Source organism: Alligator mississippiensis, chromosome 3 (genome assembly GCF_030867095.1).
Source record: "Alligator mississippiensis isolate rAllMis1 chromosome 3, rAllMis1, whole genome shotgun sequence".
Taxonomy (NCBI): Eukaryota; Metazoa; Chordata; order Crocodylia; family Alligatoridae; genus Alligator; species Alligator mississippiensis.
Window position 1 is genome coordinate 109,886,829 of NC_081826.1, and position 26,204 is coordinate 109,913,032.

A 26,204-nucleotide genomic window follows, 5' to 3' on the forward strand; every position below is an offset into this window, starting at 1 on the left:
TCCGCAGGGCAGATCCCTTGTGAAGTCAGCGCATGGATCAGGCCCTGCGCCACCTAGCCTAGTGTGTAGGGTCTAGCATCCGGTTTAGCTAACCAGCCTGTCAGATTTCCCACAAGCCTGGAAATTTAGCAGCAGGGGACTGGAAATTAATGCTGCAAACACTCCCCCACCACCAAGTTTTCAGACCTGTGGGGAGCCTGGTGGGCCAGATTACAACTCCATGGGTCAGATCCAGCTTGCGGACTAGGGGTTGACACCTTTGCTCTAAATGGTGCCAATGAATTTTCATGTAGCAAGAAACAAGCAAGGAACTCTTATGGGATGTGCGAAGCGGGCTGTATTCAATTCAGATTCGGCCCGATTCAGGGGACAGAAATTTGATTTGTTGATTAGGGTCACTGTCCTGATTCAATTTGGCTGAATCCAAATCTGAAGATTCAATGCTGATTTGGCGAATCAGAGATTTGGCCACAGACAGCTTTAAAATGTTTTTTCTACATACCTCAAGGTACCAAGCGTGGCTTGTGAACACTGAGATGGTGGGGCGGATGAAGTGTCGCACAGAAGTGTGTGGTGGAACCCTCTCCCCCCTCCCCACCCCCACACTGGCTCAGCAATCGGCCACAGGGGAACAACCCTGGGTACCCCCCAGACCCAGGAGGCACCAGTCGCCGAGCCAGGAGGTAGGGAAAGAGTCCCTCGCACACCCTGCAGTGGACCCAGAAGCGAACCAGAAGTGCTTCTGGTCCACTTCTGGGTCCACCACCGAGCACACTGGGGACCTCCCCGCACTCCCATGGGGCACTCCATCTGCCCCACCATCTCAGAGTTCACAACTACCTGGCACCTCAAGGTACATAGAAAAAATATTTAAAGCTGTATGTCCGAATCATCGAATCTCTCTAAACTGATTCAGAGGGTTCCAATTCAATTCCGAGAGATCAAAGGGTCTCCTGATTCCATCTAGATTTGGAGATTCAGCTGCCGAATCAGGCTGAATCTCCAGTGAATCGAATCAGCAATCTCCACTGAATCGAATCAGCGACCGAAGCTTCGCACACCCTTAATCTCTTATATGTAGAGTTATGCAACTACTGACCCGCAGGCCTAAGTACCAACTTGATTAGACTGGATGTTGTCTGATCCATACCAACATGTCTCTAGTGACAGGAACTTAAGCGACTGCACTTAACGCTTCTAAGTCAGCTCCTCACAATGCCTCAGATTAGACTGGAAGCAAGAAATAAGGACTCTGGAAATCAGGAACAGTGGAAATCACTGCAAATGCCTACAAACCTACAGGGTAATCATTAATTGGTCCTTATTTAATGTAATGTCAGTACCATATAACACTAAACAGAGTACAGCCAGCAGGCTTAGTCAAAGTATATCTGTTCAACGCCAATCAATTACTTCTTGTAAAAGCTTTTTGTAGCATCGCTTCTTCTTTCATCTTGAAATAAACCCTTAAAAGTAAGGCCTTATTTTAGGGAGTTAAGAGAGTTTGTCATGATGAGAAGCTTTAACCCTTGTCTTACCTGCCCATTGCTCCCATCTCCCTGATGCACTTCTATGCCTCTAGTCATCCCTTCTCTCATTTCTGTTTTGTTCGGTCTTCTCAGCCTCCTTCCCCATTCATATCAACTCATGGTAAAATAAAGATAAATAGAAACGAATGGTAAAGATTACAGAAAGATAATCGTGGGGGAGAATTCCCATTATACAAATGAACAGTGTCCCAGGATGTTAAAGAGACTGTAAAGTTCTCCTGAGAAGATATATATAGGGCTTGTTTCTCACTGGCACCATCTCTGTTTTACACACAACTCCAAGCAATGAAGTAATTCCACATGTCCCTCTGTCTTCACACATGTATTAGAATGTACCCAGAGTTATAAAAAGGGTACCAGAAAGAGACTGGTATGTGGTGGTACTTAAAACATGTAAAAGCAACAGTTTTTCAAGTTATATGTACTGACGTGGTCCTAGTTCCATGAATATGCCATGAGTGACTCTGGTGATCCAAAACCTTGCACAATTTATCAAATGTTTGACTCTAAAGTACTGAGCTCTTGCTTAGGCACACATTCAAGTCTTTAGCTTTGGTGGTATATGAAAGTGCTACTGTTAGTCACATCAGTGTTTTGTTTTGTGACATTTGAAATGAGTTTCAGTAATAAAACTGGGGTTTACTGCTGTAGTCAGACAACCAGTCATAGGTATTGTCAGAATTAGCCAGTGTGTTATGCAATCATGTTATTATGCTTTATTCTCCATTTTCATGTATGCATTATGGTTGTATGGGATGGTTTGGATAGGGATGATCCTGCCTCAGGCAGGGGGCTGGACTAGATGACCTCTGGAGGTCCCTTCCAGCCCTACTTCTCTATGACTCTTATCTCAAGTAACTAGGACTGCCTTTATTTTTTAAGTCTTTCACTAGGTGGTTGCTTAAGGTATTTTAGTGTGCACACTATGTACGCAGTCAGTTATTTCTCTATACATATTCATGTGCTTCTCCAAATTAAATGCACCAAAATTTTTTAAACTACCATTAGACAGTACACATTGAGCCCAATCTCAGCCACTATAAATCAACATAGTTCCACTAAAGGCAACAGCACTTGCACCAATTTGCAAGTACTTGCACCATATGAGCACCTGGCTACTGGGTAATGAAGTATTTTATAAAGTTTCTTTTTTAAAAAGGTAGATATTAGAAGTTAATATTTTTCTAAATATGGGAAGAAGAGAAATTCTCTTTTTATGAGTGAAGCATTACTTCATAACAGAAGGCAGGATGGAGATTTCACAGTTGTGCAATAGAAGCTATATTAAACTGTGTAATCATTTGTTTTTTCCACTGAGATTGCTACAAGAGCAAATTCCTTTTAACTGCGTTCTGTTTCACTGTAGAGCTACTATGGGTTTTTACTGATTGACTTCACTATGTTTTGCCCTTTCATGACAAACCCTCAAACTTCAAAAATTCTAATTTTGCCATTTACTAGGAAATTTAAGAGGTACCATCAACTCAGAAAATTCTGTTAAAAGTCTTAAGATACTGGGTGTTGCTTCTTAAAATCGCAGGCCCTGGGGTTAACCGATTGCTTGAGAATCCTTATATTTTAGCAACAGAATAAGCAATTTCTTGTTCTGTTCCTCTAAAAATATTTCCTATTCTAATATATTTTAGAGCAGCAGTCAGCAAATGTTTAACACTGTGGGCCAGACTGAGCCGCTGTATATAGGGTCAGGGGCAGCCAGCCCAACAGGTGAGCAGGTGGGTGCTAGTACTCAGTTGCTACTGCCATTTTTCCCTGTGTCAGCATAGGGACAGTACATGCCAACATGGGGAAAGTGACTGCAGTTGAAGTCCCTTGCTGCCAAATGCCAGTGAAGCCCCATGTCTGCACGCTGAACTGAAAGGCTCTGTGGGACAGATCCACCCTACAGGCCACAGGTTAACAACCGCTGGTTGATGATTAATGATAACTGATATCTACTTGTTAGCTATAGCCTGAGATCTTGCAGTAACCAGAGGAAACGTTACAAGGATACATTGAAAGCATACCTCAAGAAAACATGCTGATACCAAGAGTTGCCACGACCTCAACCAAGCAGCCTGTTTCACAGGAGAGTGTCTTGCGCTCAAAGCAGAGAAGAGAGAGTGGAGGAAGAAAAAGAAGAGGAATCCCCAGCCTACTCTCCCCTGCAGAAAGGCCAGTAACTTCTGTGGACAAATCTGTGGCTCACAGACTGGACTCTTAAATCACCATCAATAAGCCATGATAGAGATTGTCCTTGAATCAAGGGATTATCAATGATGACCTACTTACTGATTCCTAAGGAGTCTCGTTGGAAAAAAAACACGCATTTTCTGAGTGCCAGAAGTTTCAACTAAAGCCAAAAACCAGCCAAAATCTCAGAAGACTCACTCTTACCCATACTTAATACCATTTTAAGGTACCCCTTCCAATGTAACCAGGAAACGCATCTTTTTTTCTTAGTGGTGTGACTAAGAAGTTTTTGATTTATTTGAAGATACCATTCCTGAGTTCTCCCGCCCCTGACAAATGTGAGGCAAAAAAGTGATGTACCTCTTCTAGTCCCTTACCTACTTTTTACCTACTCATAACTTCAATTGCCTGGTACCCTGGGAATAGGTTTGAAGGATCCAAACTCTTCTGTCTTTCCTATAGATTCATAGATGCCAGGGTCAGAAAGGACTTCAATCAGATCATTGAGTCCAACCCTTTGCCCTGGGCAGGAAAGAGTGCTGGAGTCAGATGACCCCAGCCAGATGCCTATCCAGCCTTCTCTTAAAGACCCCCAAGGTAGGGGAGAGCACCACCTCCCTTAGAAGCCCATGTTCCACTTCAGCTCTTTCCAAGCTTTCAGTGTGTCATTCAGTGCAAGCCATGGATCCAAAAATGTTCGGGGAAGATCCCCAAGGTGAGACTAGGTCCTCAGTGGTGCCAGTCTTTGCCTTACTCCTACCTCCCCACAGCCATGCAGCCTCATGGAAACAATCTGGAAGAGTCAGCCAGAGACAGAAGCTAGCAAAAGAGCTGTATAAAGAACTTACGCAGAGTCCTCCAAACACCCATGAGTACCAGTCTATTCTACAGTTTTGACTGGACATTATCTCCGCTACCAAATGCTGATCAGCGGTTTGCTCTGCCTCCATTACCTCATTCTCACTTATCATTTGTTCTCTTCCTTCTTCTACCCCCTCTCTCCCCTACCTAATTTCACTCACCCCTTTTATTCCCTCTTCCCTTCTCTTGCCACCTTATTTAGCTAATCCCTGTCACAGCAAGCTTCACCCAATGAACAAAAATCTGCCACCCGCAAAATGTTTGGCTTGTATATCTCATCCCCTTTCTCCACCTGGGATCTGTTTTGTCCGATTACCCCATTAGCTCTTTGTGGCAGAGACTCTCTGCTACTGGGAGCATCTACACATGTGCTTTAATGTGCATTAGCCTATTTTAATGCAAATTAAAGCATCACCAAAAAAAAGTGCATTTTCGCTAGTGTGTATTAAAATAGGCTAATACACCTTTTTCTAGTACTTCAAAATGGACATACTAAATTTAATGTGCCTTAGCAAAAGTACATTAATGAACGTGTAGATGGGTCCACTGTGTTTATAACGCTGCCCAACAGAATGCAGCCCCAAGCCCAGCTGGCTCTTGCCCATTACTATAACAAACAGAAAACAAACACCAACAGCAAAATGATAACAAGTCCACCTCTTACATTTTTAAGAGAAAGCTGGAAGCAGCTTAGAAAAAACAATGTAGGAGACAGAAAAGGAAGTGGGGAGAAAAGCAAATGGAGAAAAAATTCTTCCACTATGGCACAATGCTCTCTCCTTTTGATTCCTCATTTCTTTGATAAAACCAAGTTACAATAACAATCCCCCCATTTCCCTCTCCCATGTATAATAAACTGATGTCTGTTTGTGTTCTTTGCTTACTTAATATTTTTTTTTTTTTACTGCTCCCTTCAGCGAGAGAGAGAATGTATTGGGGGTAGGAAGGATATCAAATTTCCTTCACTCATCTAAATCCTGAACTGCAGATATCCTAAGATATGTTCTTCAGCTGCTTGCTTGTTGAACCCAAAATATTAAAACTACTTCCATTTGTTTCCCCCATTTTCCCACCTGATGCAGATGGCAGTCCTGTCCTCACAATCTCTGCTTCCTTCTAGGCTTCCAGAACAGTTTAAGCTATGTCTATAATGCATAAACTGATGCCTTCGCACTTTCGAAGTGAAAAGTACACCATGATACCAATTTTGTATATGCAAGGCATTGTGGGTAATTGCGGTAATTAAGCTAAAAAAGACACACTAAGAAAAAATAAATACCAGTTGCCTACAGACAGAGATTTAGAGTTCTGGCTACATCACACCATGTTATTTGGAAAGAAAAATCTTTAAATGCTATTTTGTTTTAATAACAAGTTAGCCAGGAGTGAAGTAATCCTGTCCATTTTGGGGTTCCACAACTAAAATGCTGACAACATGGGGATTAAATTAGGTCCTCTGCTTTCAATTTACCATTAAAAGCACTATTTGGCTTCCCACAAATACATTTTCTGGGGAGAAGCAAATGAGATAAAAAGTTAAAAATATTTTCTCCCACCCCACACCAACTAACAATTTTATTTCCAACCAGAATTAATAAATATGCCAGGTGAGCGCTAAGCATAGCTGCTTGCATCTGGTGCAAAAAAGGAATAAAATAAGAGATGCTGGGGCTACCTTATTGCTGATGGCATACATGGCACCAATAAACACAAATAAATTACAGCCAGGACAGGTACCCTCAGACCTATCAGTAGAGCAGATCCTTCCTAATACAAAAAAAAAAAATTCTTGGGCCACCACTTTCTCAACTGCCCATCTCATGGACTCCCTCACTTTCACTTGCACAGTGTTCTGCAACTGCAGTGATTACATACATGGAAACAGAGATCCTAGGAAAGTGTTTAAAGTGCTTTTAGTAACCCTTTAAAATGATTAACAGCAAGATATACAGTGGGGAGCCAATACTATGAAAGCAGACAGCTCTCAGCAAATCCCAGCCAGCATGCTACAGTACCTTTGGGTGCCTTGAGATCCTTTCAAGGGTGCCATGGGGTGCCAACACAAATGTCAGCACTGCCAGATATACATACAAAATTCACAAAATAAATCCAGAGATTTCAAATAGGAATCCACAGTGTTAAAAACATTCTGACCTGCTGTGGGCTTCCTGAGTTCTTTGCAACAGAAAGATTGCTCTATTATTTTTTCTATGGTCAAAAAAATTGAAAACTAAAGACCTGGAATTTTCTGAGGGGTGTCTTTAGCGTAGTGGGGGGTGCCTTGAATCTAGAAAAGGTTAACTACTGCCATAGACCATCAACAAGTACTCCCCAAACCAGTTTGATGATAACCAAGACTTGCAAATATAGCCCAAATGACCAGAGGTCATGTTACTCGAGACCTAAGAGAGAAGAGGGTAAGTTGCATACACATGAAAGACAGGAATACCCTGTATTTGAGGCACTCAGAGCAATTCCACATTTAGTGTGCATCTTATGCCGCTCCAAGACTCAGTTCTGCCAGGTGTTGAACATTCTGGCTCCTCTTCAGCAAAGCACACGCTTCACTAAATCAACAGGACTATTCACATGTTTAAATATAAGCACATGCTTAAGTGCTCTGCTGGATCAGGGCCAGAATGCTCAGTAGCTTGCAGGGTCACACTCCTACTGCTCCTCAAGCTTATGTCACATGGTACTTGCAAAAGTTTGGGGGAAAGAAAGTAAGATTCAAAAATAAAACATTTATAGAAAAAAGCCAACGTAACTTTAAATAGTCTCCTGAGTAGCACGAGGTAGGCCCAAACACATTACAAGTAAAAACAGCATCAAAGGAACAAGTAAAAACAACAAAAGTAAAACTAAAAATTGAGAACATTGTTTGCTCACTTACATTTACTGAATGATCACTGCACATACTGTTGTAGATCTGCTACCGACTGAAACGGCCACAAGAACCAGTAAGATTAACCAGAAAAGCTTCAGCAGCAAAAAGCAAACTATAATATTTTAAAAAGTAATATTTTAATATTTTAAACCTATAACATTCTTAAAGACCATAATAAAGTTTCCAATTTTAATGGGGTTCTCTGATTGTAAATGAAAACAGTTTGGCCTACACTATAGGCTCCAAGTTTGGGTTCGTAAGAAGGCAAAGAAAGACTCCTGAATTGAAAAAGCAACCTGCAGCCAGCTAAAATACATAGTCAGAGTCTGATGGACAGTAACCCACTCCTTTATCTTCAAATGGGAAACTATATAACAGAAATACCATCTATCTTATCAAAGATATATAAAAGGAAAAATAAATTGCTGCTCTTGGCCTAAAAATATGATTATATATCATTTCCGTTATATTCTTTACAACTGAGAACTTTGACATTTGTGAAAAATATATATTTCATTGATATTGCCAGTAAATATTAGCTTAAATAAACTGCAATGAAAACAAAAGATAATATTTCTCTATGTCATAAAGGAAGGAAGTTCCTTATTAAATACACAAAAATCACTTTAAGTACCTCTTCAAATGTGAACCTGCTGAACGCAAAATGAAGCAAGTGGTCAATTAATGCAAATAAATCTATTTTTCAGGATTCACCTTTATTTAACAGGATCACTTTGCTACTTTCTCACTGCTCAATACAGAGGACAATAACCAACTTGTAATTCAAGAGAATGAATTTCCTGGCACTGCTTATTAACAAAGAGTTGTGCCAGTTATTTATTGTAATTATTGAAAAAGAAATTGATTGTGTAGCTTTAAAGTGCTCACCTTTCACTTTGAAATTGATTGTGTAGCTTTAAAGTGCTCACCTTTCCACTGAGGAAGGAACTGGGACAGAGAGAGAGATGCAGTAGTTCCCCTTGTTAAAAATATAGGCTGCTTACAAACGGGGAGAAAGAAAAAGCGCTTTACTTCCAGCTCTGTGTCCTTGCGCTGAGTACAGCATATGACCAGAAGAGGCACTGTGTTAGTTTCACCTGGCTCACCCAATGTCTGTACAGATCACATGCTTTCACTGGGGCTTTTTGCCGCATTTATCCAATAGATGATTGAATCAGCTATTAGATAAAAGCGCTGAAAAGCCCTGCTAAAGCGCCTGATCTATACAGACGCTAGCCCCCCAAGTCAAACGTGCTTCCTCTTCTAGTAAAGATCTGTTTTTGGTTTTTTCCCCCCCACTTCTGTCAGCAGCCAAAGGGCTTAATTTGAAACAAATAATACAGAAGAATAGTTCACAATTTGAACACTGTCTGAAAAAAGTTTTTTTGTGATTTCAGTCCGTCTCCAGGCAGAAGATTTTCCATTACTACTATTTCCATAAAGACAGTGTGTACTACACTGGCAAAGCATGCAAGCCTTTTTTTACCCCAGATGAAGCTACAGTTCAGTTAATATTGTTTCAGGTCCACAGAAGTGTTGAATTGGTACCTAACGGACGTACACGAATTCAGCTAGTACACTTTCAAACTTTTTTTCTTTTAATTGCATAAAAGCAACAGTGAATGTGTAAGCCAAATTTTGAGCCTAATAACAAGATATGTTAGCAAAACATATACCATTTGTCACTAGAGCTTTTTTGTGGTCTGTGGGAAAAGTAAGGAAGCACATAAAAAGCTGGTTTTAGCATTTTGTTAATCTTCCCTTTTAGTGTGCCCCTGATCTGCTCATTTTGGAGCTTTATCCGGCTTCCATAAAAATCAACCTTGGGAGTAGCTCTTTTCCAATAAGCACATTTTAGGAACAAAAGTGTGTGTTTAATATTGGGGGGGGGGGGGAAATGTTATAAGTATTAATTTTAGAAGCACTGCCAAGTATTTTTGTCACAAATGTTGGTTCCTTTTAAAACTATCAAAATCTTATGAGTTGCCCAATGACAAAAACTATCCAACATCAAATCATAATTTCAGTCAATAAGAAAAGCTATATTTAGCCAATAACACATCATCTGGCAACAAGTTGTTTTGATGCTGAAGATGTACTAGCAAGCCAAGAAAGCATAGGTGAACCAAAATAGATAAGACACCGCCCATTCTCAGAACTGTGCCGAGGTCTTCATCAATGATACTCCTGAAAACAAATTAAACACTACAAAAACTTAGTTCTTCATGAAAGAGAGAAAAAGAAAGAATAGAGAGAAAAAAAAGAGAAAGAAGAGAAATTTCACTGTTTTGCCAAACAGTAAAGCCACCAGCCTAGAAAGGAAGGAAATGCTAATCTCACATTTTTAAGAAAGCATTATAAAAAACGAGGGTGAACAACAAAAAATTTAAAAATTATACAAAAGTAGTTAATCGTGTTTTTTTAAATATTTACTTTGCTGCTATTTGGGGAATAATTTCTTCCATTTAACTGAAGTTGGACTCAGAGGACCACTTTAATCCAGAGAGATTAATTACAGCCTTGTAGTTACAAACACAAGTTTGGGAAGCAGAGCACCGAAAGAAAAAAAAAAAGAAAAAAAGAGGAAGAAATGCCTGTCTCATTGGTAATTAGCAAGTTTATGTGCTTTAAGATTATGCTTGCAAACTGTGATCTAACTACACCTAAATGCTGAATGCAGAAGGCTACACAGGGTATATATAAATCAAGGTAAAACAGGCTGCAGAGATGTCCAGGAAATATACTGCCAACAGAGGTAACCGTGTTGCTAGGGTGACAAAAATGCCTCTCAACTGTCCTTCATTTGAAATCCAAATGTACCTGTATCTTGTGAAGTCTTCCTGTGATCTCACTTTTACTTACATCAGAAATGCTGACTCATGAAGCTGAGATGATAAACAAAGTTAATTAGGGTAAAGAACTGATCCACAAGAATTTTAAGCTTTTTATGCTATTTTAGTTGCTTCTTACTTTGAGGCTTTACTCCTTTTTTTGTCCCACATTTGGGACCCAGGAGGCTGAGAGGCATTGCAACTAAGAGATCTAAAGAAATGGGAACAAAGGAAGAAAGGAGGGAGGGGGGGAGATGAGAGAACAAGGTTGTGTATGAGCTTACCCAATGATGGTTCAGGTAGTCCCTCCTCAGAGCTGTCCTCAGCACCCTCCTCACCCATTCCAGAGGTCACTGAATCTTCTGGGGCTGAAGCTGAACCTGGAGTGCTCGGCCCAGTGACAGAACCAGAGTCCCCCTCCTCACTGCTGGACCCATATCGGTCTGGCTGAGTAGCCATCCCACTCTCACTGCAGCTCCTGCGTTCTTTCCTGTGCACCCGTGAATGGAGCACCATTTGGTGGTAGGTGCGGAAAATCTTGCCACATTCAAAGCACTCGGTGGACTTGTTTTGGGATGCTCTCCTGCTTTGCTTTGAGGAGGGTTTGTAGTCCAGGTCCCCCGGGGAAATGATACAGTTTTCACCTGATTGCACACCACTGTTTTTCTCCAAACGTCCACTAGCACAGCTTTTTTTCTTGGGGTTGCTAGATGAGCTAGGTGAATCCTGATCTCGCTTGCGCTTTTCCTGATTAACAAGAATGTATTCTCTTTTATCTTTGTCATAAGTTACATCAGCATCAGCTAGGACTTCATCCCACCCCACATACTTTATGTACTCAGAAGGCTCAGCTACTTTTCCTTTGGTGGCCAAATGCCAAGCCTGGTAGCTATTGACTGGATCCAGCTCAGCTACCCTTTTTCCAAGCTGCCCTCTTGTAACTCTATCTGTTCCTACAGACGGCCTCAGATTCAGGCACTGTAAGAAAAACTGCTTTGTTACAGATGGATCTAGGTTCCCATCAATTAAACTCTCAGCTTTGTCCTCAATGCTGCTTCTTTGAGCTTTGTAGTGAACAGCATTGTGTGCTTTTAGGCTTTCCATATTTGTAAACAGATTCCCGCACTTGGTGCAAACTTCGTACAGAGACAAGCCAGTCACAATAGTTTCCTCCTGAATCACATCATTAATAGTGGCTATAAGCTCCAAATCATTTTTTGGTTTGTTCTTGCTCCCTGTCTTTGGGCCATGAGCTTTCATATGGTTTTTGAGAAACCAGGGTTCTTTAAATCTTCTGCCACAAATATGGCATCCATGATCAAATGAACCCCTATGTTTTTTCATGTGAGCTTTGAGAAACCAGGTTTGACTAAAAGCCTGACCACAGACTTCACAAGGGAACTCACCAGCACTCAGTTCACTCTTGCAGTTCTCAGTGTAAGCTTCCCCATTTGGAACCTGAGCTATAATATGGTCTTTCTCTATGTGGTTTAACAGTGTCTCTTCTCTTAATGTCATGTAGTTACAGAGCCTACATTTGAATGGCTTATGGACTTGGTGTATGTGCTGTTCAAGATCTTTCTTTCTCTCAAACTTGTTTTTGCAGAAGGTGCACTGGTAAATAGGTAGTTTACCATCTTCTGCTGGTGTTGAATCTGCCACCTCCTTCTTACTGCTTCTCAACAAGATCTTGCCATTGTCTGTCTGGGTTGCACCATTCACAATCTTGTTGCAAGCAGATGTACTTTTGGTGGGGCTGGTGCACCCATCAAGGCCTTCCGAGACTCCCATCTCTCCGAGCTGGGCCTCTCCCATCTCTACCTCGTGCCCCTGACTTAAAGTGCCTGTTCTGTGACTCCGAATGTGTATCTTCAAGTTGCCCTTTTGGGAGGCTCTGTGGTCACAGTAAGGACATTTATAGGGCTTCTCTCCTGTGTGCTTCCTCATATGTTGGGACAGGGAGCTTTGAAAAGGAAAGCTTTTGCCACAGATGCAGCAGCTGTGGCACATGACCTTGTCTCCATCAACATCACTCTTGTTCATCTTGCCAGGACTGGAGGATCTTCGTAACTCCATTTCTGCTTCTCTGTTGCGGTCCATCTGTACTACTGCCACAACATCAGTCAGACAGGGCAGAAGGACCAAAACTTGTCCAATAGCAGATAGCCGGACAGCGTTTTCAATCATACAGTTCTGCCAAGTGAGTTTTCTCTCTTCATTTTCAGTTGAAAGGTCCTCCTTCTGATGCCTCAAAAAAGACTGAGTTGTCAATGGATACGTGTGCGTTTCATAAGCAGACAACACTGAGCACCTAAAATGAAAACAAAGCCCCCCAAAAATTTAAAAAATTGTTTGAGTATATTCTTAAAATATGTTTAGGACTATTTCTACTTTCCCTTGGTCCATTTGTGTAACTAACCCCAATTTCAAATGCATATTATACTTTAGATTTATTTTAATTCAACAAAAAAAGAGCAGTACCTTCCATTCATACTCTGAAACACTCATTACTTCAATTACACAATGAGCAGTTAAGGCATCAATAATAAAAAGAACTTTTGGTAAAAAGAATGATGTCTACCCAAGGAGAAAAGCTTTAGGGAAGAAATCTTAAAAAGACAAACTTAAAATAAACATTTTTTTTTTAGTTAAAACCAAGCTAAAGTATCTATATACATCGAGAGAGAGAGAGAGAGAGAGAGAGAGAGAGAGAGACAGACACACACACACACACACACACACACACGTGTCGCTTTAAATTAGACCATTTCTTGAAATGGTTGTTACGTTTTAGGTCTACGTCTTTATAACCTCATGTAAGGTATTTTCCTGCCCAGAGATAAAGACTCTTCCTGAAGACATTCTTTCTAAAATACAGAATTCCTCTTAAAATTGAATTAGTTTTTGTCTCAGGCAGTTCTGTTATGTTTGATGTGGCTTGTATTCCATGGAAAAGGCAAGAAAACTATAGTACACTTGACATACTCATTAAAGAAGATAACAATAATACGAAGACTAATGAAGTGTTCAGTATATCTTAAGATGGTTTCCCAATGGACAATCAAATGGGGAAGAAAAAATGAAAATAAAAAAAAGGTAATTCAAGATGCAGTCCCCAATTCAGCACAGCAAATAAACACATGCTTAGATAATCGCTGATGGTTATAATTTCATAGTTTCATAGTTGGTAGGGTCAGAAGGGACCTGAGCAGATCATCAAGTCTGACCCCCTGCCATGGCAGGAAAGAGCACTGGGGTCAAATGACACCAGCGAGGTGTTCGGTCAGCTTCCTTTTAAAGACCCCCAGGGTAGGAGCCAGCACCACTTCTCTTGGAAGTTGGTTCCAGATCCTAGACGCCCTGACAGTGAAGTAGCGCCTCCTGATACCTAGCCTAAATCTACCCTCTGCCAGCTTGTAACCGTTATTGCTTGTCACTCCTGGTAGTGCTCGGGGGAACAGAGACTCCCCCAATGCCTACTGGTCCACCCTGACCAGTTTGTAAACGGCCACTAGATCCCCTCCTCTTAAGGCCTGTCCTGCTGGCTCCTGATCATGTGGGTGGCCCTCTTCTGGACCCTCTCCATGTTGTCCACATCCCTCCTAAAGTGCAGCGCCCAGAACTGGACGCAGTACTCCAACTGAGGCCTAACCAGTGTCACAGAGGGGGAGGATCACCTCCTTGGACCTGCTTGAGATGCATCTGTGGATGCATGAAAGGTACAGTTGGCCTACTTGACCGCGTCCCCACACTGTCGGCCCATGTTCATTTCAGCATCAATAATGACTCCAAGATCCTTTTCTTCCTCTGCAGAAGGGAGTTCCCCAGCCTGTAGGTATGCTGCTGGTTCTTCCTCCCCAGGTGCAGTACCTTGCACTTGTCAGTGTTCAAACCCATCCTGTTCTCATCCGCCCACCCCTGTAACCTGTCTAGGTCTGATTGCAGCCTATTCCACCCTTCTAGCATGCCCACTTCTCCCCACATCTTAGTGTTATCTGTGAATTTGAACAGGGTGCTTTTTACCCCCTCATCCAAGTCACTGATGAAGATGTTGAACAGTGCAGGCCCGAGGACCGAGCCCTGGGGAACCTCACTGCCCACATCACCTCCAGGTCAACAATGACCCGTCCACCACCACTCTGGGTGCAGCCCTCCAGCCAACTAGTGATTCATTTGACTGTGTAGGTGTCGATGCCACAGTCCCTTAGTTTTTTAATGAGAATGGGGTGAGAGACAGTGTCGAAGGCCTTCTTAAAGTCCAGAAAGACTACGTCCACTGCTACACCTGCTTCTAAGGATTTTGTGACCTGGTCATAGACCATTATTATGCCAATGGGGCTTATATGAGAGTATGTGCTTAGTCATAAATGGTACTTTGGTCAATAATGAACAAAATTGTATAAAGCAAGGCACAACAGCATGTTTAATAATAAGCACTTTTAAACACTAAATCAAGGGGAGGGAACACCAAGAATGGGTACCAGAGCATGGCACACGAAGGCATTTTGCTTGGCACTCACACCTCGGAAAAGGGATCGTGGCTGCACTGCTACAACAAAGATTGGCTCCCCTGTGGCTTCCTCACCATCTGCCACAGCACTCCAACATCTTACAAAGCAAGGCTAGGGTGTTTTTGGCACTCTGTCCAAAAATGTTGCCGACCCTTGCACTAGATCCATTATTTGGATCAGCACCCCAATATGAATTTTAAAATAAACTCTTGACACTCTGCACACAAATGAGAGAAACATTCTTCTTTAAAATATTAATATAATGTAATATATTATATTTACTCAAATACAGAATGATGATGAATATAAGATTAACCCCCAAATAATTAGATCCTTTATATGAAAAACACTGTTAGAATTTTCCAGGTATAGAATCTAAGTATTGGATGTTTGCCTTAAATTTGTCCCCCTCCCACTGCTACACCAGGAGAATTATATGTGGGGTGGGGGGAATCAGGTGTCCCCCTTGCCCTTTGTGCCTCCAACTTCTTCCCCTTCCTCCTTACTGTCAAACCCTGCTCTCCCTGAGCGCATGGAAGTGAGAAGCAAACTTGAAAACACTGATTTTGTAATAAACGGTCTGTATAGGTACCCATAGACTTAGCTCATCCTGAATTGATACATTTTACCTTTCTTGAAACTGCTGCAAGTTTTAACACAGGTACTCCATAAACATTTCCAAGCACAGCTTTTGTACCTACTTATCCATAGAAGTCTACTCAAGTGAAGGAAGTGGCCAGCCAATTTCATGGGGAGATCATAGGACTGGCCACCATTTTTGCAGGCTGATTGGAGGAAGTTTCCCCCATGCCTCTGATTGGTTACAGGGCCCCAACAGCCTTGTCCCTCACTGCTCATTGATTACAAGGGCTGTCTGTCATGCAGTCATATCCCTCATAGGCCACCCTCATCCAATCACCAGAGAGGGGTGGGGGCAGTAGCCATCTTGTGCTCCCCTTCATGCTAGAAGCACCTCCCTCCCCAGTGGGATGCATGGCCATGCTACAGCACCATGAGGATTGCTGGTTCCCTCTGTGGAGCCAGCATTTTATTTTCAGTAAGTTATGCGGAGTGTCCTTTTGGTTTTTTTTCAGATTTCAGAGGCATTCTCCAATTTCGCAAGCAATGCCAGATTTTGCTATTTCTGTACAATCACAATTTTGGTAGGTCCCTATTTACACATAGTACAAACTGTGCATGATATTAGTCAAGAGTCAAAAGGCTCATGATTTATCATATAGTTCACTGGGCTGGGCACCAGCAGTCAACAAGAATTCATAAGCAGATGAGGTGAAGGGCAACCTGATCCAACTCCACCTCTTCAAGCGCAGGGCCACTCTAATCATGTGAGAGAGGGATTCTGAGTAAATTGTTGGGGCCCCATTTGGTTATGTTTGCCAGACATTTAAGGCTGGTGAAGAAACAGGAATAACTGAAAATGGCAAAGAAAGATGCAGCTCCCTGTGGAAACAAAGAGGAAATCAAAGTGTATGCAATATAGTGGCTCACCATGAATTCCAAAAGAGACAGTGTTGAAGGGGACAGAGCGCAATGGGCTCTAACATGCATCTTATTCAGATGGGTTGCACTATCCCATCTTCGTGCTAGACTTGCATCATCAGCATGATTGCCCAATACGGGCCATGTGTTTTAGAGTCATAGCCAGTGTTTGCTGCATTTAATCAACTTCATAGCTGGTTTCCATTACTGAGCATATGCTGCTTTTGGCAGCAGTATAATGATAGACACGGTATTTAATGAGGTTTCCTAATGCATAAATATAAGATGAGGGGCTTTTTCTCCCTTGCTGATGAAGGGGAAAACTTCATCTTGTATTTGAGATTATATCAACGAAAACTGCATTTTCTCCATTTTATAGCTATTTAATAAGGTAGATATTAACAAGGCATTAGTTACAACAGGGGTAAGCAACCCCAGCATGTCTACCAGAGTGTCTCACATGAAGGCATTTTGCTTGGCATTTGCACCTTGGGGTGCACTGCTACAAAAAATGCCCAGGGCTGCACTGCTACAAAAAGGATCAGGCCCCTCACAGCTCCCCTGCCATCTGCCCCTGGCACACCAACATCTTACAGGTCGAGGTTGCAGGTGTTTTTGCCATTCTGCTCAAAAATATTGCCGACCCCTGGTCTACACTATTACTTTAGTATTAAGAGAAGAAACATCCATTTCTTAGGATATAAACAAATATAAAAAGCAAGAGCAAAATCAAAACCACATATAAAGGCTTCTGCTACTAAAGACTCCTGACCCAAAAATAAGAAAAAGAAATTTAAATCTGCAAAGTCATTTTGTTTACCTCAGATTATATCCAACAGGGAAGTGAATAAAAGTAATCTGACCACAGATAACTTCATAAACTCAACACAACACAGGATAAAACAGTTATAGTACTAATCTCAGATACTCATCTAGATGTGTATGTAACAACACTAACTGGTTTTAAACTAAACTAATCTAAGCCTTTAATTTTCTAAGAAACAATTCAGTTTTGCTCTTCTAATTAATTATGGTAGCTTGCCGTTTAGCATTTTAAGAGGTAAGCATCACATTATCTACCATGTCCTCAAGGAGCGATACAACTACAAACATCTCCAAAAGGTACATCTCAAATTCAACAATGGAAGCTTTTTCTGCTATGCATTTGTTTTTCAAATAGAAAAATGTGCTTTATGAAGTTTACAATTTGAAACTAAGATACTAACTACCTTGTATTGGGAAAATTGTATCCTAGTAACAGCTCAGATGTCCATATAAGCACCAAAGCTATAAAAAGAGTATCTGAACACCTGATCCCCCAAATTAATAGCTTAGGACTGAGTTAAAGGAAGCCCCTAAAGGCATGTTCGATTAAATTATGGCAGTTGTCTAGAAAAATAGGAAGATACAACAAAAGTATAGGTTTCCCTTGATTTATGCGAGTTCTTTATATGCAAATTTGCTCTTATGCAATGAGCATATTTAGACCCATAATTCATTATATGTGAGGTAAATTCAGTATCATATGTTCAGCACAGACACCCCCACGCTTAAGCAGGTAAGTCTGGGGGGGGGGAGGGGAAAGGACTGTGGCCCCACTCACCCCAGCCCCAGCTGCAGTGGCCCCAGGAGCAGCCAGCACCAGCTGCCTGCAGCCACTGGGCTACACCATGCTCCGCCTGTCCCTCCACACCTGGGCCTTGCTTATCCCCACTCACCACTGCTTCTGAGCTGTGCTGTGTCCTGGTGCAGGCAGCTGGTGTCAGCTGCTCCCAGGGCCACTCCAGCATGGGCTGGGATGAGTGCCATGCCCCACGCCACCCAGGGCCCCATTTGTCCACACTCACCCAGCCTGTGCTGGAGTGGCCCCAGGAGCAGCTGACACCAGCTTCCTGCACCAGGGCACGATGCAGCCCAGGAGCAGAGGTGAATGGGGACAAGTGGAGCCCAAGTGCGAAGGGACGGGTGAAGTATGGTGCAGCCCAGTGACTGCAGGCAGCTGGCACTGGCCACTCCCAGGGCTGCTGCAGCTGGGGCTGGGGTGAGTGCTGTTCTGTTTTGCTGCCTTTTGCAGCCCCAGGAGCTGCACCCCTCCCCACGCCCTTTCCCTACTTCCAGCCTCACTCCCTCCCTCACCACCATGGGAACCTATCCCTATTTGTTACATTGTAAAGTGGGCTCGCTTTACGTGAATTCAATTTATGCGCCATTCTCTGGGAACACATATACAGCATAAAAATCGAGGGAAACCTGTACAACAAACAAGCCAAAAACAAGAAAGCAAACAAACACCAAACCTCATACTAAAGACCGATGAATGGAAAAATTCAAATAAAGGAAAACCTAATATGAACCATAAACAAGTTTTATCTAAGCTTCAGACTCATTGCTCTAATTTTTTATTATTATTATTATTTTGCCAGGCCTGGAAGTATCATTAAAATTGGGTCTAATCAAATAGTGGGGACATAGTTTTTCAAGAAATATTCAGCCCAAGTTTTATTAAATTATATTAAATTCTATGAAAGTTTCATATAAGCAGGTTTTTCAAGTATTTTGGTATGATAAGATGCATATAGGTGTAATTTTCAACAGCTTAGGTTTAACTCCCACTGAAATCAATAAAAATTAGGACACTTTAGCTTATCCAGGTACTTCCAAAATCCCAAGACATCTATATTTATTTTTTGACTTCCAAATACCTCTGAAAAAAGTTTGGGGTGGACAACCCCATGTTATAGTATAATTTCTGCTGTCTGTGAGGAAGTTCAAGACATGTTTAATGGCCAAACTTCATCATGCAAGCAAAACCCAAGTAAAAAGGCCACAAAAAAACCCACTAAAGTTGGAAAAGAAAGAATCCTTCTTCAACTTGCATGCAAATAGTTCCACTCTCAAAAGGTCAGTTTCCCACTGCTTCACCTAAGCTTGATATATTCTAAGTCTTTATAGCATTTCCATTTGTAACAATTTAAAAAAAAAAAAAAGAGATACCAAAAGAAAATTTCCTAAGAGGTATCTATCTCCTGTACAACATTTCCAATTTTTCCTGGACAAACTTCTTTTGGAAAATGCAGATGAAAGAAAATCAAAATATTTCATAAAAACGTACCAATTTCATTCAAATTTTCAACAGGAAACTATGCAAAACAATATCACCCGTATCATTTTGACTTATGTTCAATATTATAATATAAAAGTTTAAATATTCAAATATCATTAGAAATATTAGCTAATATATGTTTTGGAAAAAATTCTGAGATACACTGAAACAAAAAGTGTGGGACGGGGAAACATTGGAATCTCAGTATTTCCCATAGGATGAGTGTTCTACTTGTCTCCACTAGCTTCACTTTCAATCTCCTTTGTGGCTAGGGCTAAGTACAAAGTCAAAAAGCCTGAGGCTGAATTGATTCACTCACTGCAGGTTAGTCTAAGCTGCAGGGATTGAACTGATAAGCAAATCAACACACATTCACTTCTGATTTAGGAAATGCAAGCACATGCCTGCAGTGGCTCAAGCCAGAAGCTGGGGGGCACTAGAGCACACCTGCCAGCCACTGCCAAAGGGGAAGGAAGAAAAAAAGCCCTGCTGGAACAGACGAGTTGTGGCCAGGCCCCAGCCTGTGTTCTGCCTGGGTGGGGGTGTAGTGCCATTGAATTCATAAAAGCTTTAGCAAGAATATTTTTTTTCTCTGAAAAACTATAAACTGAAGAACTATAAATGCAGCCTAGCCTGTGTGTTCACTTCTTCCTGCTGCCTCCAAGGTCTCTGAAATTTGCAGTCCACAATCACAACAGCAGGACTCTCAGGGTTGCTCGTCACTTCCTCTTCCTGCTTCTAGATGTCTCTGGGATTTGCAGTCCACAGTCGCAGCCAGCACTAAATTTTAGCAGGGCAGGCCAGCTCTGTACTCAGGGGAAGGTGAGTTTAACCCTGATCCTTGACCCCAGATCTCAGCTGGAGTTTTGTTTTTTGTTTTTTTAAAGGGAGCAGTGCTTAAAATCACAAAGCCAAAGTAACCATTGCTCTATTCGTTCACATGAGTTTTATGACCACTGAGTCATTCATGCTCGGCTATCAGACTTATAAGAGACAATCTATGCATGTCCAGCATTTTCAGGCCTGTAACCTATTTTAAGGCATTAACGTTATAAAGCTAGGCCTGTTTCAGAAAGCTACATGAAAGAGAAAATAAAAATGGCATTGCTCACTTGAATACTTTTTGTTCTTAATTCTGCACCATTCAAGCCAGTATTTTCCACAGACCTGAATGGAGCAGAATTAAGACTATAAATGAATAAGGTTCTTTTTTATTTTCCCTAGAACTGGTTACAAACTTTTTCCAAAGTTTAAATGGAGTATTTGCCAGAATCAACTATAGCTTAATTGTTTAGACATGGAAACATCTTACTGTTTACTGTTTTAAAATAGATTTAAAAGCTCTGATCCCTGGGTCTAGCTGAGCTGTGCTTGGTGTATAATCTAAAATAAAGTTGCTGTTTACTGACTCAACTTGGGGCTTCCTCAAGGCTGTTCTAAGACACCAGTCATGCAAACACTTAAGAATATGCTTAACTAAGCAGCTGGGAGGTCCTGTTGACTTCAGTGCAACTACTTATACACGTTTAAAATGAAGTATCTGCAGGATGAGCGTCTTCAATATGCTAACAGTAACTCTGTGTTGCAGACACACCCTCTTCGGTCACCAGGCCAGTTTTGCATCTGGCAGGCTGAAGAGCAAAGACTATGTTGTGGGGATTTCTCAGCTCACCAATTAAACAACCTTTACAGCACCACTATGCCATTCAGAAAAGAATTAGGGAGGAAAAAAATCTAAAAAATAAGATTATAAATGTGAAAAGAACTACTGAAAAACTGCAGTAGATAGGATACTACAAATATATTATGAAACCTACTCCAAGCTCCTGGCTATAAAATGCCAGTAATATAAGCAAATGTTGTCCAAAGTTTATACATGGGGATTCTTTTCTTCTTTTTTCAACATCTAGAATCTGTGACTATCTATTTATAAATACCCATCTAAATTTAAACTAGATTTTATGGAAGGAGGTGGTCACACAACAAGAAGGGAGAGCCCTCTGTGAGGAAGAAAAATTTAAAAAATAGAATATGGGAAATTACAGTTTATCTTTTCAAGCAAAAAGGCAAGTTTTAAAGTAAGACACTTTCATTTCAACTATGTGATTTCTAAGCCCTGTATGAAAAGAGAGTAAATACACTGCAGAAATGTTATTCTTCATATCTGTTAATTGATAATAATACATTAACATCACTCTAATTAATTTCTCCTCTCACTGCCTCCCCACAAAATATTGGTGCAGAGCTGTGTGGAAGAGATTTTCTTGAAAGTCTTCTCCAGTGAAAGTGTGATAAAACCCAGCAAATAGAAATAAGTCCAAATGAAGTTGAGACAGCAAGTCATATATTAGAATAACTCAGCAATCAGGCCTGCTTCGTTTTCAAAGATTTAAAATCAGCTAAACCGACTGGCCACCTATACACATGCCCGACACCTGCTGTGACACGTTCTAATTAAAATACATTGGAGCAGACTCAATTTATCAAGTCTGCTGCAGCGTGCCAATACAGCAGCCTCAGTATCGTTGTATTCAGTGTTCCGCACTTCAAAATGGTGACAGGGCGTTTTAACTAAAACTTGTTGAACAAGGTTTAGTTAAAGCATAAAGTGTGGGATGATGAATACACAAGACACTGTGGGTGCTTTAATTAGGGAAGCTCCCAAGAGTCACTTTAATTAAAGCACACCCCCATGTAAAGATGCCCACTTTTTCTGTGGGGGGGAAGACAGAGTTAAACATCTAAAATGAGTAGATAAGCTAGCTACAGGGAAAAGTTACAAAAAGAAAGATTTTGCAGCCCTCTGCAAATACTTCCCATCTATACAAAAAATGGAATTCCTCGCAGCATACATGCCTCAAACCCATGCATCCCTGCTGATTTTGTGGCAGAAAGTAGTCTTTTTTGAGTATCAACTACTACTTACGTTACAAAGAAGTTTTATATTGCTTTGACAAAAATTTAATCCTAAAGCCTCCATTGGGCTAAAATCCTATTGAAATGCTCTTTAGTTCCTTTATTGACAACTTAATTTGTCTGTAGTCCTTTTACAGTCTTCAAGAGATAGCGTTCTTTCATCCAAGATTGGAGGCCTAAAAAAACCCATGCATCTTTAAATAATAAATACTTCCTTGAATGTACTCCTGCCATTCCATGGCATACAGAATAAACTTGCATTAGGCAAAGACAGCATGATTTTGCATTGATTTTCTGAGAACCACCTTAGCTAATTTGGTCAAAAAAATGCCCCAAAACCTTAACTAGTCATAAAAGACGACATTCTAATTTTCAAATTAGAACTCAAATTACTCAATTATTTAAGCAGTAATCTTAACAACAAACCTCTTGAAGTCTGTTTAAACCTGCCAAAATTGGCATGGAAGACTGGAAAGGAGAGAGGAAAAAGAGGCTGTTGGAAAAATAAACAAGGCTTTTCTATCACTCCAACTTATGCTTTTTAAAATCTTCAACCAGAAGCATGCTTTATTTTTTTAAATAGCCCTTTTTTTTTTCCTTTGCAGCTGAAAAGACCGTTGCCTTTTGAAAAGTTTGTAGTTACACCACTGAAATATTACTTTCAGCTTCTCTGACGTCAGTCGTTTCCACATCTTTCTTTTTCACTGATCTAATAACATTCTACACCAGGCCTCAGACAGTCAAGGCTGAGAAAGCACAGTCAAACCCCTACCACACCCTAACCATGAGAGAGGAATATAGACAGATATCTATATATAAATATGGATATAGATATGAGTAAAAACTTAAAACCGAAAACACTGGGAGGGAAAGTATCTACAAAAAGGTGATGCAAAACAGAAAGCCAGCAAATCAATGGAAATGTCCCTAACCCAGTTGTTGGTGCTTTGTAAAAGAGCATTTCTATGAAAAAGGTTATTCTTGTACAATGCTACAGGGTATGTTGAGAAACAGAGCTTTCACCCACTCAGTACATATTTTGTGTTTTAGTATACTGTGCATGTTTGTCTCCAAGAACACAAAGAAATGCACTTTATTAGTTGCACTGTAGTATTATAAGCAATTAATCAAAATACATCATTAACATCCTGGACAAGCTTTATCTTACTATCAAGACAAAGAGCCTATTCTTTGAACAAAAAGGGGAGAGAAGGGGGGTGGGAAATCCCATCATGACAATGAAGAGTTCCTCTCCCAAAAAACTGTTCAGTACAAGATTAACAATTACAGGCTTATATTCTACAGACTTGGGTCCCGAATAGCTGCATGAAGTGATGCATTCACTATTGGGAGAGTAAGTACCATTGATGACAAGGCCTTGGGGCTTCTGCCGTTCTCAGACCAATCAATAATCCATTATGAACAAACTACATTTCCACTCTAATATGAAGAAATGAATAAAAGCGTACCAGTATCATTAGTACTTTCATGGGAAAAAAAAAACCCAACAACACAAATCACAAAACACCATCATCACAAGACTCAAACGAGTGGTGATGTGTAATGCTGACAGAATTGCTTACAATAACCCCTTATTTAAGGCAGTTACTAGAAACCACTATATTACACAATCTAAAATAAGAAGCTTATTTTAAAGGCATTACTCTTCCAAGACTACTTGCTCAGGCAACAGCACAACATTAAAATGACATGAATCTTCAAGGTAAAGAGGAGAAAACCAGATATACGTATAAGCCTATGCCTTTCTTTAAGCTACTTTCTAATGTAAAACAACTAAGAACTTCTAATTAATTAGAGGTAACTGCCCAGATGTGACTAGTCTACTGTAACCTGGCTTTACTGCCACAGCTATATTATCACCCCAACAAAAAATACTGAAGTTGTTTACCTCCTGTTGCTGCTGTCACATCCTACAATACACAACGGAAAAATATCTTTTTTGGGTATATTAATAATATAGAATATATGCTTCTCCAAAAGCGGTGCTTGACATACATACCTAGAATATTTGTAAGTTTCTATATACAAACTTAAAGCTAACAGGGTAAAATTTCAGATAAAATTCTTTTAATAGATACTTGTTAACTGTAACTGATTTTTAGTCATATGGCAAGTTAGACTCAGAAGGAAACACTGAGACCAATATTATTAATGCATAAGGCAGTCTATGTCTTTTTTTCTGAAATATAAAGACCAGTAGTTAAAGTTGACCTCACAGGAGGCGGAAAAAAAAAGACAGATGAATACACAATGTGATTATTGATCAGACCCAGAAAGGCCAAGAACTGAACTAGTGCAGATGTGTTTTTTTTCCTAAGATCATTAATGATATATATTATAAAGTCAAAAGCAGAGCAGTTATTTTGGTATGTTGTAAAAATCATTGCTACTCTGAAAATAAACATCTTAAGTTTTTTTAATCCCCTAAAAAATAGAACATATTTTGCTTCATTTTGGGACTCATTTCTTTTTTCCTAAAACCCATCTAAGAGGGTAATTATACTATCTGAATATTTTTCTTCTGTATTGAAACTGAAAAAGAAGGGGACCTTCCCAAATTTGAAAATATTAGAACAAAAAGATCATAATTTAGTTTCAAACAATAACGCCTAAATACCACCCAAATGTTGTACAGTACTTCCTTATTCAAATCAATTACATTGATTCTGTCCAACCATGCATGTGTGTGGATGTATGCATACAGCATTTCTGCAGCACCCAATAGTGCTTTTATAGTTGATGATTTTCTCAGGGCTTCCATTATAAACCCAATTTCAAAGGGCTTAACTTGGCCATTTTAAATTGTATTGGTCCAAAATCTGTCAGGCTGGGTACAGAAATAAAAGTTGATAAAGAAAGCTATTTTTCATGCCATATTTTGTTTGGCTGGTATTTTTTTAGCACAAAAATAGTATTTGCTCAGTTGGGGGGGCAGGGGTTGTCTCATCATTAAGGAAAATACTTACCTTCATTATTTTCACACTTATAGAAAATATGGGCAGATCCTCCACTGGTAGAAACTGCTATAGCTCTCTTGACACAGCAAACATTTATGTACACACAGTTTCTTGACAGGCCCGCTCTGATGTGGCCAGTATAAATGTTGTGGCAAATACATATGTATAGGCCAGATTCTCAGCTGGTATAAAGCAGCGAGTTAGCTGGTATTAGTCTGAAGCCAGGCGGAAGGCAGGGTGGGCTGGCACCTTAGAGACTAATTCATTCAGAAAGCATGCGCTTTGGTAGGCAGCAGCCTCCTTTGTCTATCTGACATATACTGGAAACCCGCTATAACCTACAAGTATTAAGGTTTTGAGAGGGGAAATGTGCGCATCAGTTTCAGATAAATATTGTGGCTGCTTAGTTAAACTTAACATAAATTACAATAAAGGTACCGCAAGTGATAATAGGCTAGATCCCTCCCTGCTCCAGACTGCAACTACACTAATAAAGAACTGGCTCCAATAACCTGTTGGGGGGGGGGGGGGGGGAGACATATTTTATATCTATGTATTTTATATATAAAATTACTATTATGACTTACCCAACAAAAGCACACTGAATTCCTGCATGCCAGGAGCCACATATTACAAATTTACTAATAATAACTGTAATTGTGTTTACAGCACATTAATAGAAACTACAAGTTATTTTTAAGATAAGTTACTATGAGATAAGCTGTGCACAGAGAATTAAGAAAAAAAAACAAGGTATGAAATCAGTTACCCTCACACTAGATACGTTGTATTAATCAAATAAATGTGTGGTAATGATTCTACCATATCAAGTTGATGCCAGCCAGTAACTTGTTAACAGATTTAACTTTAATAGTTA

At 40.4% G+C, this 26,204-nt stretch overlaps 1 protein-coding gene across 4 annotated transcripts in view; it reads right to left on the reverse strand.

Moving 5' to 3' along the window:
- The window catches only part of ZNF516 (zinc finger protein 516), a 194,390-nt gene that overhangs the window by 116,131 nt on the left and 52,055 nt on the right, over positions 1-26,204 (reverse strand). For all 4 annotated transcript variants that reach the window (XM_059724284.1, XM_059724283.1, XM_006266120.4 and 1 more), the window contains one exon: positions 10,604-12,630. In XM_059724284.1, the coding sequence (XP_059580267.1) occupies positions 10,604-12,506 (1,903 nt within the window). In that variant the 5' untranslated portion in view covers positions 12,507-12,630. The remainder of the gene's footprint in view (positions 1-10,603; positions 12,631-26,204) is intronic.